The sequence below is a fragment of the Magnolia sinica genome, chromosome 11 (genome assembly GCF_029962835.1).
Source record: "Magnolia sinica isolate HGM2019 chromosome 11, MsV1, whole genome shotgun sequence".
Lineage (NCBI taxonomy): Eukaryota > Viridiplantae > Streptophyta > Magnoliopsida > Magnoliales > Magnoliaceae > Magnolia > Magnolia sinica.
The window spans coordinates 65,474,599-65,493,604 of NC_080583.1; the positions used below are offsets into that span (position 1 = coordinate 65,474,599).

Here is a 19,006-nt window from a genome sequence, read left to right on the forward strand (position 1 = left end):
TAATATAGGACAGTTTTGATTTCTAAATCCGCACCAAAATTCTCATCGTACTGAAATCTTGGATTTAAAAGTAAGTTATTGCATGTAAGGGCCCATGTAGTTGAAGATTCCACTGTTAATCTATGATTTCCCATATCGCTGAATACTGTTTCTTTATTTCTCTCAAATTCTTTGCGTCACCTCTTTTGCCAAATCCATCACTTCGTAAATATATCACATGGCCAGTCTGTCATCTGAATCAACTTACCGTAGAACCTTAACCAATGGGAGAGTAGTCTTCAAGCAAAACTTGATAGATGGCAAAAAATCTACATCGCTAACACCATATCTTGTACTTGCTTTCCCTTTGTGATATTGGAAAAACTGCTACCTTCCCATTCCTTTGAGGTAAATATTGACCTCAACCCAATTCTATTCTCATGGATGCTTTTCAATGTCCAGTACTATGTCACAAATCGCATTACGTCCGATCTTATCAACTCTCCCTTCGTATGCTTTCTCATAAGTCATAAAGTTCAAGACCCAGCAATGCTTGTAAATGTAGACCGTTATAGCCATTGCCTTCGTGAGGGTCTCAGAATGAACTTGCAACTTTTCAATGTCTGCAAGCATAAGATCTATAAAGTGGGTTGCACATGGAGACCAAAACAACTTCTCTCTATTCTCTATTAACATTTGACCTGCTTTGACATAAGGAGATGCACCATCCGTGACGACTTACACAGCATTCTCTTCACCCACCTCACAAACAATTGACTCAAGTAAAGCCAACAAATTGTCCTCATTCTTCAAAGTATTAAACATATTGACAGATAAAAAAACCGAACCACTTGGACTGTTAACCAAAAAGTTTGCAATAAACCAATTCACTCCATTGGTCCACCCATACAACATGATCTTGCATCCAGTTTTGGCGTATTTTTTCTTGTAAATGTCAATTAACTTCTATATAGACTTAACCTCCAAATTAAAATTTGTTCCTTCATGATACGACTGAAGCTTCAACCCTGGCCCAAATGCGACAACTACTTCCATCATAGGTGTGAAGAAGAAGCTCTTCACAAGATTAATTGGTAGTATGTTTGCGTGCAAGAAGCGAGAAATAGAAAGGCACACACTATCTCTATATCCCTTCTTTCAAATTTTGTTTAGAGTGGCTAGTTGTTTTTCTTGTCCCACTCTTTCTTCTGATAAATTCATCATAGATGTCCTTTTTCTTTTTCCTCCTCCCAATTCATCTACATCATGAATTATTGGAACTTCTTCCAACATCGTATTCTTGTTCTTTTTGTTGCTTCTTTTCACTCTTGTAATCATGAATTATCTAACAACTCGAATTTATCCGCGACATCATTGCCCACTTGGGAACACGCCGGTACATTCTTCATAGTTTTTTTTTTTTTCTTTTTTCTCTTGGGTTAGCTTGTTAGTACACACCCCCCGGTACATTCTTCTTAGTTCAAGTAAGGTGATGTTTCATTCGAAATTCACCTCTCCAATAATTCTTCCCACAAAAATTACATTTGAGGCTAAGGTTATTGTTCTCATCCACCTTCAAACAATAATCCCATGTGCGGTCATTATCCTTGGGCTTCGACTTCTTTCCCATCTTCAAGACTTCGACAGGAATCAATACCTAACCCTATCTATTAAGAGAAGATTACTATTTAGGCTAAAATAAACATATAAAATTATAAGTCATTAAGAAAATGACAAGAATGTTGAAATAAATGAAAAACGAAGGAAAAATACATAAAACAATGCATATTTTACCCTAAGAATGGAAGAAAGGAAAAAGAAAGAAAGATTAAAGAAGTATTTGATGTTTATTTCTATCTATTTTGATGTAGAAATTCAATGAAATAAGCGGTGTTCGATTCTGTTGATCGACGAAAAAGATATGAGAAGTTTGTTCTCTAAGTTTTTTAGGCCCCACAATCTCAAACTCTCAAATCTCTATCAAAAGAACAAAAAGAAGTGTTTTTCTATTGTGGGTGGGCCCTAAAAGGGTTTAAAAGCAAAAGCCCTAAAAAAATTGCTAAAAAAAAGAAAAAAAGAAAAAAATTAATCAATATCTTACTGATTTTTATCAGTTATTTACACATGGGATTGAATTGTATGATTCAGGTTGAATCGTACGATTTATGGTATGATTGTATGATTCAACAGTGAATCGTACTTTTTTGACCCCAATTACGATTTGAACGTGCAATTTAAATCGTAGTTATATATGATACAATTCGAAGTGTGCGATTCGAATCATAAATCATATGATTTTAACAACATTGGATAAGGGTAAGTATTAGGAATCCCTTATTCCCTGAGTTTTGAAATTCAAATTTACTAGGATTTTGAAATCTAGAGTTAGTTAATTTGAATTTATGGTGAATTGCATTGACTGGGAAACAAATTCAATTTGTAATATGGTTAGGGAAGTATTTTTAGCATAATTATACTTACAAGAAGTACTCCATCTTTGCCTTACCTGTACCCTGAAAGTTTTATTTTCTGAGGATGTGCCAAACCAGATCCTTCCCTTGATGCCAGTGCTTGCACTAAGGTGACATAGTTAGAAAGTATTGTCATTTGTTTTTGAGAAAGCCGTTACAGCACAGAATTTTACCATTGCCATTTTTTTCCCTTCTTTTTAGTTCATGATTCCTCTCTCTTTATGTGGAAACAGGAGTTGCCATCTTTTGAGCTTGTTGTTGGAAGAGCTTGATCAGCCAGCTGCGGCACTGCATTCTCACAAGTCCCAGTCTCTCAGGCTTGCTGCACTAAATCGATTCAAATCTGGTCAAGTTCCTATCTTGCTTGCAACAGATGTTGCCAGCCGTGGTTTAGATATTCCAACAGTTGATCTTGTTGTGAACTATGATATTCCGAGGTTAGAATTCTTATTGAACATTTCTATTGATTTAAAGTTGTGTGATCCTTGGGAATGATTGCCAAACACTGGTTTTAAAAAACTGTACTAGTTCTGTTTGATTGGGTTGGATTAAAACCGGGTGTTAACTGAGACACTAACATTCATCAATCCCGGATTGACCTAAACCAGTATGGTCCGGCATGAACTGGTAGTAATCTGCAGTTGATCCGGTTTGGACCAACATTACTTTTGCTTTTTATAAAATTTTATAATTGACATAGAACAGAACCAGTGTTTGAAGTGTTAGGACTAAACTACCCCTTCACTGGTTCAGACTCTGTTACCATTTTTAAAATGTTGATACCAATTGTTCCTGCTTTGTAAAATCCAATTATAGAAAATGTTGATACAACAAATTCCTGACTAATTGCAGGTATCCACGGGATTATGTTCATCGTGTGGGCCGTACTGCAAGAGCTGGCAGAGGAGGGCTGGCCGTGAGCTTTGTTACACAGGTTTATTTCCATAAGCATGCTAAGTGTTTATTAATTGAAGCTGTTTTTTAAGAGTATGGTCTAAGAAGCATTAAGCTGGTGAAAATTCAAACAGGAATTTTCCTTAAGCGCCCAATTCCTTTCACCTGGGTCAGTTGTTGGGCTATGCAAATCATTACTTCCCTCGATGTATGGGGTATGTGCCACTCATCTCCTGATTTGGAAGATGATGAACGTTTTTTTTTTTTGAAAAGTAACTTGAGTTAAAAGGAGAAAGAAGAGAAAACAAGAAGAAGGGAAACTGCTGAGAAGGCAGGCCCTTAAAGCGAGAGGAAAGAGAGATCTACATTAGTCCCATCCCTTTGGGACACCCATTCAGCAATGAAACATTTAACATGAGCGGCTACTAAGTAGGATGGCTTCGCCTCATTCCGAAAACACCGCCTGTTTCTTTCAATCCAAAGCGCCCGCCATACCGCCAAAATACTCGACCGCCAGATTCTGGATTTGATTTTGCCTATTCGAACCCCATGCCAGGCTTTCAGAAGTGTGTCCACGTCTTTTGGAAAACACCAGCTGATCTTGAAGCAGGAGAGAATGGAAGACCAGACTAAATGGGCGAAAGGGCAGTGGATGAGCAGATGGTTTACCGACTCCGTAGCGGACATACAGCATAAACAAATGTTCGGGAGGACCATTCCTTTCTTTATAAGATTATCCAGGGTGAGGATATGATTGTTCCCAGCCAACCAACCGAAAACCTGAAGCTTTGGGGGCACATCATATCTCCAAATGAAATGGGAGTGAAGGGAGGAATGAGTGGCATTGTTGGCCGAAAGATATGAGAAAAAGGATTTCACCGTAAATACGGAAGACTTGTCTGCTTTCCAAGTGATGGTATCATTGCAGGTCTGATTGGGATAAACATCTTGGATGATCTGCAGCAATCCCACATACTGATCAATTTCCTAGTCCTCCAGATTCCTCCTGCAAGGAATATTCCAAACAATCTTGTCTGCTACTAGGGCATAGTTACCGACTATAAAGCTATTCTGGCTTTCTGCCACTTGAAAAATTGAAGGAAATTTAACCTTCAGCGGCATGTCACCTATCCAAATATCGTGCCAGAACTGGATGCGATCTCCCTTTCCCACTTCGAATCCGATCATTTGGGTGTCTTCGTCTTTCATCCGACTGATTCCTTTCCAAACCCCGGAAGCCCTGTAAAGGGAAGAATCATTCGTCCACCACCCTCCGTTCGAACTCCCATACTTTCCTTTGATGATAATATTCTAAAGGCTATCTTGTTCATACCCAAGTCTCCATATCTATTTGCCTAAAAGGGCCCGATTCATCAAGGAAAGATCTTTGATACCTGCTCCTCCGTCTTTAAAATGTTTGCAGACTTTCCTCCAATCCATGAGACTGAATTTTTTCTTTTCTTCGTCACCACTCCAGAGGAAATTGCGTCTGAGCCTGTCGATGGACTTGAGAACCACGGGAGGACAATGGAAGAGAGACATAAAGTAGGTAGGAAGATTGGACAGAGCTGATTTTATAAGCGTGAGTCTCCCACCAATTGATAGATAACGACACTTCTACCCGGCTAAAAGGTGACGGAATCTGATGACAACTTTATCCCATTGGTGGATCTTGGGCTGACCGATGCACAGAGGGAGACCGACGAACACTGATGGGAGGGATGCCGCGACACATCCCATGAGTTCAGCTAACTCCGCAATTTCTTTATCTTCCACATTGATCCCATGAGTTCAGCTAACTTGGACTTTGATAGATTCACCTTCAGCCCTGCCATAGCTTTGAAACATCTAATAACTGTACGCAAATTCGCAGCAGAATCGGGAGAAGCCTCGGAGAAGATTAGGATGTCATCTGCGAATTGAACATGGGTGAGCGGGTCTCTCACATTTTTAATTTGAACACCCTGGATAATGCCTTCGGATTGAGCTTTCAGAAGCATTGCAGATAACGCTTCACCAATGATGAGAAAGAGGAAGGGGGAAAGCGGGTCTCCTTGTCTAAGGCCACGAGAGCTTTTGAAAAATCCTTTCGGTGATCCATTTAATAAGATGGAAAAGAAGGCAGAACTAATGCATTCCTCGATCCGTTGTCTCCAACGGTCGCCAAAGCCCATTCGTTTCATCAGGTAGAGGAGGAATTCCTAATCGACATGATCGTAAGCCTTCTCCATGTCCAGGTTGCAGAAAATAAACTTCTTTTTCGAGAGAAGACTGGAGTGGAGGGATTCGTTGGCAAGAAGAGCAGCATTAATAATTTGATGACCTGGGATGAACGCGCACTGATTTGAACTTAATATAGATCCGATAACATTCTTCAGTCTATTGGCAAGCACTTTAGCCAGAATTTTATACAAACTTCCAATTAGGCTGATGGTCTGAAATCTTTGAACTCGGAGGCTCCCGATTGTTTAGGAATCAATGCGATAAAAGTGGTGCCAATATTTGGAGACAATCTTTCTCTCTCTCAGAATTCGTTGAAGAAGGACAAAAGATCCTCATGGAGAAGATCCCAGAACACCTGGAAGAAGGAAATGGGAAAACCGTCTGGACCAGGGGACTTATCACCACTCAGCTCTGAGACAGCTTTACGAACTTCATCCAAAGAGAAGCGAGACTCCAAAGCACTGTTGTCTTCAACACTAATGCGGTTGAAAGAGAGGTTGTCCAAACGTGGTCTGGACCAACACTTTTTGCGGAGTAGATCCTGAAAGAATGAAATCGTTGATGTGCTGATCGTGTCTCTGTCGTCTGTCCAAATCCCATCTATCTCCATACAATTGATACGATTAACGTTGGCTTGCATTGAAGCAATGTTGTGGAAATAGCTCGTGTTCCTATCCCCTTCCTTGATCCTTTTCGCGCGGGCTTTCTGTTTCCAAGATATTTCCTTCTGATAAAGATTAGCTGAGAGAGCTTGAATAAGATGAATTCTGCTCGCCAGATCTTGGGTAGACATGGGTTTGCTTTCAGCTTGAGTATCGATTCTCTGGATTTCCTCGAGGGTCAAGTCCAATTCCTGCTCCGAACCGTGCGTTTCCTCTTTAGACCATTGCTAGAGTTTCTCTTTCAGGAACTTTAGTTTACAGCACAATCTGTAGCCTGCATAACCCCGAAAATGAGCTTCTTTCCACCATTCAGCTACCCTCGATTTGAAACCTGCCACATGAAGCTAGGCAATATTAAAACGAAAAGGCTTCGGGCCCCAGTCTACCTCCTCTGTCGATAAGATCAAAGGCCAGTGATCAGAGGTAATCCCGGGAAGAGTCGACTGAGAGGAGGTAGGCTGGAGACTCAGCCATTCAGCGGAGATTAAAAACCGATCCAATCTGCACATGATTGGGTCCAACCTCCCGTTAGTCCAAGTAAAACGGGAGTCGCGCAAAGGAAGATCGATGAGGCCATTGTTATCGATCCAATCAGAGAAGGCGGACATCTGGGAGGAAGAGGAGATCCCTGAAGATTTCTCTTCCACAAACCTGACAGTGTTGAAATCCCCGGCGAAGCAGATAGGGCCATTGAAACCCTGACAGACAGAAGAGAGCTCTTTCCAAAACTCGTCCCTCAAGTTGGAGCTGGTAGGCCCATAAACCGAACAAATAAAGAAGGAAGAACCAGATACGTTGTTCTTAAGAATAGCCGAGAGATAAAAAGAACCCATCGAGCTGCTAAGAAGGGTCCAATACGCGGATCGCCAGGCTATGACAATGCCGCCTGAAGTTCCCGAAGTCTCCTTCAGAATCCAGGAAGCATCCGTAACATTCCAGATGGAGCTCATAAGATGAGCATCAATCGCTTTCACCTTTTATTCCTGTAGACAGATGATCTGGGGGTTATTTCTGCTACAGGTGGCCTTGATAAGTCTCCTTTTTTGTGTGGACCCCAACCCCCGGACGTTCCAAGAGATGATCTTCATGGGGCAACTTCTCTACCCCGCTCTCCCTCTAAATCTGGTTTGTTCGAAGTCGTAGGAATGATTTCTGAATTGATAGAATTCTGCTTGTGATCTTTCTTTCTTCGGCCCCTTGGAGTTCTTTTCTGAGACGATCTGATGGGATCCAACGGGCAACCTCGATTCTCCACTCATTGAAAGAGAGCGAGGTAGTCCTCAGGTCGATCGCCAAATGAGAGACCCAGCAGTCTACCAATGTGACCCATGACATCCCTAATCCACCTCTTTCTTTGAATCTTCTTACTCAGCATTGCTCGCTGGTCTTCCTCTAACGACCCCGCTTCAGAGGTGGCGGGTCTCGATTGAAGAGGTTTGACAATAATAACATCTGTGCCTGTCTACTCCTGGAACAGAGATAGAAGATTGAGATCGGGATCCTCGAAAGGAAGAGAAATGTGAGCAGAAGTGGAGGTTGCAAGGGAAGAAGGGGATAGCGAGGAGAATGATAGATGATCTTCAAAGAGTAAAGGATCGGGAGGAGAATCGAACGGGATTTATTGCATAAGAGAGCTGCTATCACCCAGAAAAGGGAGCCCAGTAACGCAATCCACCCCCTCAGAAGCCGTAGCCGAGACGGAGGGAGTAAGCAAGCGGAAGGACGGGGGGCCTGAGTAAAGGTTAGGAGAAGCTGGAGTTGGGTTGAGATCAAAAGGAAGAAGGCCCTCGTCTCGAGCCGAGGCAGGAAAAGAGGAGGCGGGATGGGGAAGGGAAGGAAGAACGGAGTCGAAATTCCAGATAGAAGAGGGGTCCGACCTCAGATGAGAGCCACGCGTCCGCACTGAGGAGGAGGAGTGAACACGTGCAGGCGAGGATGAGCGAGCGCGTGCGAAACAGGAGGGGTTACTCCTCACGCCACGTAGGGGCGGCAGGTCTGTGCAACTGACAGAAAGCGCGGCTCGAGACAGAGAGAGATGAAAACCCGCCACGTGGAGAGAGCTGAGGAAATAAATTCTCCACCTACCTGTGAAAAATAATCCTGTGCTCCGCGGGTGCACCGAAAACGTGTGTCATCTTCTACTCTGCCTCGTCCTGAAGACAGGTCCGGCGGTGGGGAAGAGACCTGACACCGCCAAATGTCCCCCCAGCGCGGAAGGGGAGAGTCGGGCCCTTCTCTCTGAACAGGAAGATCGAACGATTGGTTGTCGGCGAAAATCGAGATGAATGGAGGAAGAGGCAGACCTTTCTTTCTGCTGATTTGGAGACGGATCACCCCCATCTCCACTCCCCTACTAGTCTTTAAATCGATTTCCACCAAGGATCCCAAAGAGGATGCCACATCTCGGAAGAAAAGATCGTTCCAGAATTCAAGCGGAACGCCCCATACGAGAATCCACATTTCCTCGAAATCGAAGGCTGAAAATTCATTCCAGGGGATAACTCCTCGAACCCGATCGTCTCGGTGAATGGCACCTGCCATGAGCAGAGGATCCAGATTAACACCCGGGTCTCCTTTCACCCAAACCACGTTGTGGTCAATAGGTCTAAGATTAAAAGAGCCAGGACGGATGTTGGTGCATTCGTCGATCTAGTCGTTGAGTTGATCGATGGTGACATTATCATAGCTGAGAATGCAACCGTTTCCATTAGCTCTTCCCTGGCTTGCAGAAGGACTTCTGAGTTGAATCGAATGACATGAGGGGGATCGAGAATGGTGGGGGTAGCATTTGGAAGGTTCGGCGATTGCGGATCAATAGGGACAGACTGGCGTTGGACGGGGGAAGACTGCGCGGGACCGGGCTGACGATGGACGGGAGGAGTCGGTCGTTGAACAGGGGAAGACTGCGTAGGAGGTTGGGGTTTGAGGAGAGGGGGATTGATAAGAACGTCCTTGAAGGAGAGGGGATGGGTAGGAAAGGTGGATTTGGGGTGGTTAGAAGCTGTGGGGATGGGGGAAGGCCTGAGTATTCTATGTTCCGGGCCGAACCTGGCTCGTTGCGCTAGCAGCTTCTCCCCGCCAAAGCTCTGCCCATGCAGCATCTCTACTGCCCGAGACAACTCCAGCTCGGAGCTCATCCTGATAAGAGCAAAACCCCGGTAGTCACCTGTTTTCTTGTCTCTGGGCATGATGACATCCATCACCGCCCCTGCCCTCCCAAATACTTTCTCAAGATTTAAAGGATACCAACCGTGTGGGTATCCTTTTACCAAAAGGGTGGGAAAGGAATCATATTTGTTGCTTCTTGAGGCTTTTGCTCGAGATCTGCCTCCAACTTTAATCCAGTCACTGGCCTTGTATACATCGGTTCTTTCCCCGTCGAACGAAGAAAGGCGTTTTCTTCTATTTTCATCAAACTGTGAAGCGGGCCTGCGTAGCCCCTCCCTTGTATCATCATCGTCATCCTCAAGAGTCGTCATCTTCGCTGTAGGTTGCTGTTCGTCGCTATCGCAGAGGTCGCCGTTCGTCGCTATCGCAGAGGTCGCCGTTCGCCGCTATCGTAGAGGTTGTTGTTCGTCGCTATCGCAGAGGTCACCGTTCGCCGTTCGCCGCTATCGCAGAGGTCGCCGTTCGCATAGCATAAGATGATGAACGTTTGATCAGTGGCCTACAAATACTGTCAAGGAAAAAAAAAAAACAGCAATTAACTAGATTCAGTAGCTAAAAAGACACATGATCGAAGGATTAGGATGTTCCAATCTGCTAAACTTTTTCAACATATCCAGTATTGGAGAGGAAGATTGGGAGTCATTTTCCTCTGTGGTTGGGATTGTTGGCATCAGTCTTTTAAATAGCTTCGCTAAGTAGTGTGTTGCTTAAGCTATGCGCAGTGTAGCTTATGCTATGCGCAGTGTAGCTTAGCCTTAATGCCACATAACTCATGAAATTTTGCATATGGTGGATGCTACATAGCCTATGGTACACGCTATGCAGCTTAGACTACAAATTATTTTTCACTAAAACATTAAAATTGTTAATGTAGCCGCCAGTTGTATGTACATCTATGGTGTACATATCCATGTTAGTGCATACAGTTGCGTGTACACCTGTGGTTTTTCATATCGTTTGTATGTAGTTTAGATAAGCTTTACAGCTAAAAATATTTGATCTTCAGTTGTAATATTTTTCCTTTAGATAGATGAGATTAGGGAGAGAGGATTCATACAAAAAGTCATCATTCTCCCCTTCTTCGCATTTCTGTCTTTTATTCAATTTTCTTCTTCTATCATTCATTAAAAATCAATTAATGTTTTCAATGATTTGTTACATTTTTCATTTTTAATAAAAAAATAGTTGATCTTTTTGATGATTTTAGTAAAATAATGGAAGGAATAGTATTAAATCAATTACATTGCTCTTTCTTTACCTTTATACTTAAATCTTTTCCTATTTTCTTATTATTTTAGGTTGTGTTTGGTTCATTGTTTGGTGTATGCCCGATATTGTCGATAATATTCCCTATATTATCTGTATCTTCAACTAGGTGATACCGATAACATTGGTAGCATTAGAAATTCCAGGTAATGGCGATATATCGCTAAGCATAGGCAATGTATCACCAGTATTTTCGACTGTGTAAATTCCAAGCGTCAGTTGCATCGCCAATGTATCACCAATATTTTCGATTGTGTAAATTTCAGGTGTCACTTGTATCACCAATGTATCGTCAATATTTTGACAATATCGCCAATGTATTGACATTGCCAAAAGTTTGTTTATTAAAAAAAATTCCTATTTCAAACTTTTTTATGGGTGCATGGTTGTGTGTCTATATATGTATGGATGGATGGATCTCTCTCTCTCTCTCTCTCTCTCTCTCTCCACACACACACACATACGTCTGTGTGTTTGGCTTCTAGGGCAAGCATTTTGTTTACCCATGTCTGTAGAGAAATTATGGATTGTTCAGACACCTTAGCTACGATGGTTGAAGGTGTTGATAGAGAATCTCTTTGATCAGGAACTCATTTCTAAATTCTTATGTTGTTAGTAATAAAGCGATGTACTTATCAAAAGAGGGGAAAAAAAACTTTAACTAGGACCCATGAGAAGAGATCAACTCAACAGTCAGACCGGTGAACATTGGGCTCACAGATGGAACTGTAAGCCCCAACAAATTGTGTTTTTGTTGAGCCTCAATACCTAATAATTTCCCTGAGCTTTTTATTTTTTGGTTGACATTTCTGAATGCTTAGGATCTGTTGGAGGAACATTGATACAAGAATGAGGCCTGACCTTGTGGCATTTTGTGGAGGTTGATGTGTTGGTCAATCCCAGCAAATGTGTTTGGTGGGATGCACTCAACACTCTTGTTATCAAGAGGCCATCCAAAAGTATGAATGTGGTAGCATTCGTACTGCACCTACACTTTAAATAGGAACACACACACACACACACACACACACACACACACACCTGTTATTCTAAATTCATGGTTTTGCATCGATTTAAACGATTCTAAGGTGATTGGCTAAAGTTTTCGTAGTAATGCCGTTCTTCACTCACGAAAAATTGCCAGAATTTTGGCCCATTGTCCAAGATTCCTGACTGCTAGCGCAATGGTAGATGTTAGTGGTTCAAGTTGCTTGTAGCTCAATTTCGTTGCTACTGTGTTGAACTTTTATGTATTTTGTATGATGTATGGCATGGAGTTAATTGGGGCTTCTTCCTTGAGTCCTATTATTATTGCACACTCAATGGAGAAAGCTTTTCAAGTGGCATTGTTGTTCTTCACTCACACAAAATTGCCGGAATTTTGGCCCATTGTCCAAGATTCATGTCTGCTAGTGATATTGTAGATGTTAGTGGTTCAAGTTGTTTGTCTCCTACTCATTACCTTAGTTTATAAGGTATAGTATATTACTAAAATATTAAATATTGCAATTTGCCAATTTGATCTATGGCTTAGTCAGCAATGAAATGCTTTTGGAGTTGAAAAAAGCAGACATATGGAGATTCCAGGATGGGTCAATGTTTTATACTACTGCTGAATCCATGACCTTTCATTCAAGCAAACCAAGTCCTTCCTTGCTTAAATATTTGGACTCATATTTACACATTTTTAAGAGTGGCTCTAACAAGAGAAGAAACGACTCCACTAAAATTTTTATGATTAGCACTCGCCTTTATGAAAAGACTCTTTCTTTTCCATTTGGAAGGCCGGGATAGCTGGGCGGATCTCTAAACTTTGTTTCAGAGGGCTTTGACTAACGGTATGGGGGTAGGCCTTTCTTCCTCAGCCAAAAATTGATCGCTTCTTCAGTAGAGGTGGGCTTATTGCTAGTGGGGTGGAAATAAAGTGGAACAAGCGGTTCAACTCCCAAAAATAAGTTAGTGCAAGATTTAGAGTCAACTAAATGAAGATGAGACCTGATTTGACTTTGATCTGCATGGTTTATCTGCAAATTATGTTAGTTTTGAGAAGCATTGTCCTTGACAGAAAGGAATAGCTAGGAGCATTCACTTCCAAAAGTGACCATCTTGAGTTTTTCACTCTATTCTAGATTGAAGTACCCTGGTTTCTGGGAAACCTGGCCGCTTGATCAATATTTTGAACTGGAGACTAACAACCTGATGGATTTATCGGGTCAGGTGTAATACGTGCTGCGGATACGAAGAAACAGGACATAGATCCGCTTCAATCCGTGGGCACTTTGTTGTGGAACTTACATTGCTACTTCTGGTTTGGTAGCTTATTCCTGCCCTCCCTTTTATCCTGAACCAGTAGGTGCAGGTTTCTTCCGAATAAGTTTACCGTGACCAAAACAAATGACCAAAACAAATTAATGTAAGCATGAAAGCTGGAAACTTGGTCATTTGAATCAGTTGACCCTGCAGAACCATTGTAATGGAACCAGCTGACATTCGCAAAAACATATTCTCAGTTCCAAACTTAACCCAGACTAGAAGAGTTTTAGTTTGAAAGCTTTAGTTACCATTTGTCGTCATTGTTGAAGAAACATAGTTTTTTAAAGATCTTTTGGGCATTCTAAAAATGTAGTGCTGACATTAATAGAGTACTTTTGAGGCATATGAGTGCTTTGTTTTCTTTCAACTACCTCATATAACTGATTTTTTGCTTGAAAAATGTGGTTGTTGCAGAATGATGTGGATCTCATTCACGAAGTAGAGGCTGTTATTGGAAAACAATTAGATGAATTTGAATGCAAGGAGAATGAGGTTCTTGCCGATATCACAAAGGTACTATCTTCTCTTGGAATATTGTTTGATACTTTTAACTAGCCTTTTTGCGAGTACTTGGATTACTTCTTTGGACGGGAAGCTAATTTTAATATACCTGAAGTTTAAAAGCCGTATGAGATAGTAGTATACAGCTTTTCCTTTTGTTAGGAAAAATTTATTACATCTATTGAATTTCTTGAGATAGAAGCAATTACATCATTTTAAGTGTTTATCCTCAATCATGGGTCACTTTGTTTTTGACATGGAATAGATATTATATGACCTGGTGCATACACGATTTATTTTTTTGAAAGGCATTCCGTATGGTGGGATTTGGGGTTTGGAGCAAGGCACACAGTTTCCTCATGTTACGTGGCCTCAAGTTAAGACCATGGCATCAGTTTTTATCTTTATTTGATTATGTGGAACTGTCTACTCTGTAGTTGGTGCTCCCTGATTCAAACAAAGATAGAATTTAAGAGTAGCAGGATGGATGACCTCCAAAGAGTCCTGTTGCACCCCATCCTGTGGGCCCATAGACAGTAGGTCTATTGGACCACCCTTTGGGGCTACAAAACTGTCTAGATTGATTGTGGGGCCCAATTCTCTGACTGGACAGATCATGCAGTGCACTTCTGGGCTTTTGTGCACTCTTCGGCTGTGTGACTTTATTTGTGAGTACTTTTGATGGAATGACCCCATATGTAAATGATAGGATTGCAATTGGAAGGAACTCTTGTGTCAAATCAGGGACCATGTCCATTAGGGCCTGTTTGGAATGACCACATACTGCGGCAGCCTGTGATGATGAATAACTAGGATTTGGATCCAGATGTGTATCCATATTGAACCTATCGGTTAGGACTAGTCCAACATGAAAGTGGCTCGATAGGCTCCCTATACTATTCGTTGTCATATCCATATCTATATCCATACTTCCCGTAAGCTGTCTGATGTTCTGGACCTCTTGGTGCTCCATTTCTAGTGCAATTAGTGCCAGCCTCCCTTTGATGCTCCTTCCCTGATTGGTCATTTCGGCACTCCGTACGCTCATAAGTTCGGCCTCACCTACCCTGTCGATTCTCATCAGTCTCGCAATCAGCATCCCGTTGTACCCCTGCATATTGAGCAACACCAAAGGTAGGTACATCATTATCATCACCGCCATGTTCATCCGTGTTGGTTTCGCTGCTGCTGCTTGTACTCTTCTGCTAGGTTAAATCTATCATGTGTATTACCTCTATTGGCAAGGTGTTGCACCTTGTGATTTGGCCCTTTTTTGATGTGTCAAATGTTGTTTGAGTTGCATTATTCCACCAATTATCACTCTATTGCAATAGTTGCACTTCATTGAGTACCTACCACCCATCCTCTCACAATGTTTGGCATCCAATATCCTCACTTCCTAGTTGGCTGGCCATTTTCTCACTACTCACTGCAAGTCTACCCAAACTACTCTAGAGTTTATAGTCAAAAGCAATGTTGTCAAATCGCATATGCGATCATGTGCGATCGCATATGCTTATGCTTATTATTATTATTTTTTCTTTTGAAAAAAAAAAAAAAAAATATAAAGGGAAAATTTAAAAAATATATATATAAAAAAAATATATAAGGAACTATGGGGAACTTTTCGTAAGTTAATAGATAACTAATTTTACATATTTAAAATACATTTGAGAGAACTAAAATCAATTAAACAATGAGTTAAACATCAAGTCATCAACATTTAACACTAGAGTTAACAAGTAAGAAGTAACAAAAAAATCAACAAGCTATTTATTTATTATTGTAGAAAATCAACAAGCTATCTTCCTTGAAACTTGAAAGTGCTTGAATCTTGAGAGAGAGAGAGAGAGAGAGAGAGAGAGAGAGAGAGAGAGAGAGAGAGAGAGATTTGGGGTTTTTTTTTGGGCGGGCCTCTTTTTGAGAGCGCGCGAGAGAGAGAGAGAGAGAGAGAGAGAGAGAGAGGCCACTTGGAATTAAGAAATGTATGAGAAGAAGATAGTAAGAGGGTTTTGGGGTGAGAATATTGCAAATGGAGGAGGTTTGGAAGCCTTTTTATCGGCAAAAAGTTGTTTTTTAAAGCAAAAAAAATAAAAATAAATTAATGTGCCATGGCCAATATGCGATCGCATACATCGCATATGCGATCATATTTTTTCCCATACGCCACATATGCGATCACATATGTGCCATGATTGCATAGGCGATCTACATATGGATATGTGCATATGCGGTCGCACATGACAACACTGGTCAAAAGAATCTAAGTATAAAGTGAGCCTAAAATAAGCTAAAGTTGGAAGTGTAAACTAAACTTTAAAATTTGAAATCTAAAGTCTAAAGACTTTAACCAAAAACGAATCAAGCTCCTCACCTGCGTAAAATATAAACATATAATCACTATATATAAGTTCCAACTTTAAGATGAATTAAAAAATAAAATAATTTATGGACATGTTTATTCATAGTCACTAATCATAAGAAAATAAAAACTTCAAAAAAAAAAAAAAATTGATTAACAGGAGTAATCTGAGGCATGAATCTCTAATTCCAATCGTCCTACATCTATTCCAGCCTTCCACATTGAACATTATTTTTTTAAAAGTACATATTTTGGGGTTTTTTCATGACAATCACTATTCATCGGAAAATCGGCCAAAAATAAAAATAAAATGTGATTAACAAGAGTAATCTAAGGCATGAATCTCATTTCTCAAAAAAATAAAAATAAAAATCTAAGGCATGAATCTCTAATTCCAATAATCATACACATTCCAATCTTCTACATTAAACATTATTAGAAAAAAAAAAAACACATTTTTTTGGGTTTTTGCATGGAAAGTCACTATTCATCCGAAAATCAGCTGAAATGTAATTAAAAAAAATGCAATTAACAAGAGTAATCTAAGACATGAATCTCTAAATCGAATCATCCTATATCTATTCCAACCGTCCACATTATAAATTATTTTTAAAAAAAATACATATTTTCAGGCTTTTCCATGACAGACGTTATTTATCCGAAAAACAGCTGAATTAAAGAAATAAAAAATGAAAATTAGCTGAAATTTAAAAAATTAAAAGATGTGATTAACAAGAGTAATCCAAGGCATGAATCTCTAATTCCAATCGTCTTACATCCATTTCAACTTTTCACATAAAACATTATTAAAGAAATTACCTTTTTTTTTTTTGGGTTTTTTAATGTAAAAAAACAATGTTATTATATATATATATACATAAAATCATAAAACCGATGCTAAATCGACCATGAATCTACCAAGCTGTGGCCGATTCGGTGTTGTTATCCTTAAATACTTGTTTCCAGCAAGATTTTTATATATGAAGACTTATCTCTTATTTTGATTTTTCCCAAAACTGCCCACTGAGCTTCGATTCATCCCAATCACCTAAATCAAGTGTTTTAAGCTGTAAAGAGTGTGCAATTAAGGTTGAAATTAGCTTAGGAAAACTCTTAAGATGCAAGAGAAATGGGGGAAAAAAAAAGTGAAAAAAATGGGGATTTGCGTCGTTTAAAAAGATCCCCAACCAGCCGTTTTTGGACTGTTATGGCGGGTAGGAGACCATTTCAGGGGTAATGGCTGTTACAAGTGCCGTGTTGGGCTTTACGGTCCACATTTTTTTAACTGGCACGTTATGCCCTTGTATTGTGTAACGAGCACTGCCGATGCCGTTACTTAACTGTTTCGGCACACCTTGACCCCAAGGCTTTTGGAAACTAAATTTCAACAGCTCGTTGTGGAACCTCGATAGGTTTGGGGGCATGGTTAAGTATCATTTGATATGACTAGGCATCATCTGAGTTGTACCTGTTTCAGTCCATAAGCATCATCTGAGTTGTCTCTGTTTCAGTCCATAATGAAATGAGTCTGGTATGGGGCCGAAACAGATGAGCAAGGACGGTTGATACCAGTTTCAGTTCCTTGTTGAATCACACTTCAAAACCGCTATTTAAATCCTTGGTTCGGTCCTCTTCTCAAAGGATCCAAGGGAAGGTCTGGCAATTCTCTACTACTCCCAGAAACCTTGTCAGGATGGCAATTCTAAATAATGTCATTGTTTGGGCTCAGTATTTGCAAATATCTGAATCATGTGGCTTCTTTTTTCTTTCACGACACTGTATAAGCTTCTATAAATTTCAAGTTTAAGCTATTTGTTTATTCATTTAGGTGGTAGTAGAGAAGCCAACGAAATCACCGATACCCTAGGCAAGGAAGATATTTGTGAAATTGTTTTTGCATCGGAAATACTGTCTGCTGTGCATGTTGAACTGTAATTAAATGAAGTTTCTATGATCAATTAAAAAAACAAAAGGGAGATGACAAAAAAATGAAAAACAAAACAATGATAGATGACATGGGCTAATTACTAAATTCTGTGTTGATCTAACCATTTTCAGGTTTACAAGGCCAAACGCGTTGCAAGTATGAAGATGATTGATGACGGCTATGAAGAGACAGCAAAAGCGAGGAAAGCTCAGAAGCTGAAAAAATTAGCAGAGAACGGCTCACAAAAGAGAAGGCGTAAAAGGCAGAAATCATAGGACAGAGTAGATATATTATTTGTCAATTAAAGGGTGAAACTGGGACTCTTATCCACTGCTCTGAGACGGAAAAACTAGTCGAAATGCACTGCTTTCCATTGGAAGGAGGAAGCTGGTCAAGGTCACTTATCATCTTGGAACTGGAGAAATTTCTAGAATGAGCGTCAGATGATTGACTACCCACTGAAGAATGGCTTACGGTTTATATACCCTCTTAATTTACGTACTCTTTTTGGTCACTCTTCATTTAATTTTGATAATTGTCATTGTAAAGGTGGTCCATGAAATTTTCCTCGTCTGTTCTTGGTCCGGCTTGTTAGATGAACTAGTAGAGAGTGTAATGTATGCGAGTGATCCAGGGTTCAATCCCTCGTTTTACCTTTCAAAATATTTCTTTTGAAAATTTGTTTCAAATTTATTTAACCCAACTTGTAAAAAGGAGTTATATGATCCTCCAGCCAAGGATCTCAGTAGTGTCATATTCAAGCCTTGATTTTGTAGAATTTGAGCCTCATTGCTCAGTGAACCTAGGCCATTGATCTTATGGGCCCCAATGTGGATGGTCCATAATCTCCCAGATTGGAAGCTCCAAGCCATTCGAAGCTTGTCTTTTCTATTTCGTTGAATGTGGACCTTTGCTGTATTTTCTTCATAAGATCTACCAAGGGCCACAAGTAAAAAAGTGTTAGGAATGCTCGATCTTCAAAATTATATTCATGGGCTCAGGTGTTCAGATCAAAATATTTATCTTGCTGTTCAGGGTCACCGTGAGTTTGCTCTCTTTCCCCCAATTTTTTCTACTCTGTTCTGTATAAAAGGTGCATGTGGGGCCCATCTGTTTCAGATTGCCCCAGAAACTCTGTTCCTCGGGCCCTGCAAATACCTTTGCACAACACGCTGCTGGCACGACTGCTGTAAATCAGAGTTGTGGAACTCACTGGCACTACTGCTGTAAATCAGAGTTG

At 40.5% G+C, this 19,006-nt stretch overlaps 1 protein-coding gene across 1 annotated transcript in view; it reads left to right on the forward strand.

Annotated features, from left to right (window-relative positions):
* Nucleotides 1-18,464, forward strand: part of LOC131219255 (DEAD-box ATP-dependent RNA helicase 36) — a 28,924-nt gene extending 10,460 nt beyond the window's left edge. The window contains exons 3-6 of the mRNA XM_058214304.1: nucleotides 2,684-2,887; nucleotides 3,303-3,384; nucleotides 13,391-13,489; nucleotides 17,898-18,464. Of these exons, the coding sequence (XP_058070287.1) occupies nucleotides 2,684-2,887; nucleotides 3,303-3,384; nucleotides 13,391-13,489; nucleotides 17,898-18,041 (529 nt within the window). The 3' untranslated portion in view covers nucleotides 18,042-18,464. The remainder of the gene's footprint in view (nucleotides 1-2,683; nucleotides 2,888-3,302; nucleotides 3,385-13,390; nucleotides 13,490-17,897) is intronic.
* Nucleotides 18,465-19,006: the final 542 nt, after the last annotated feature.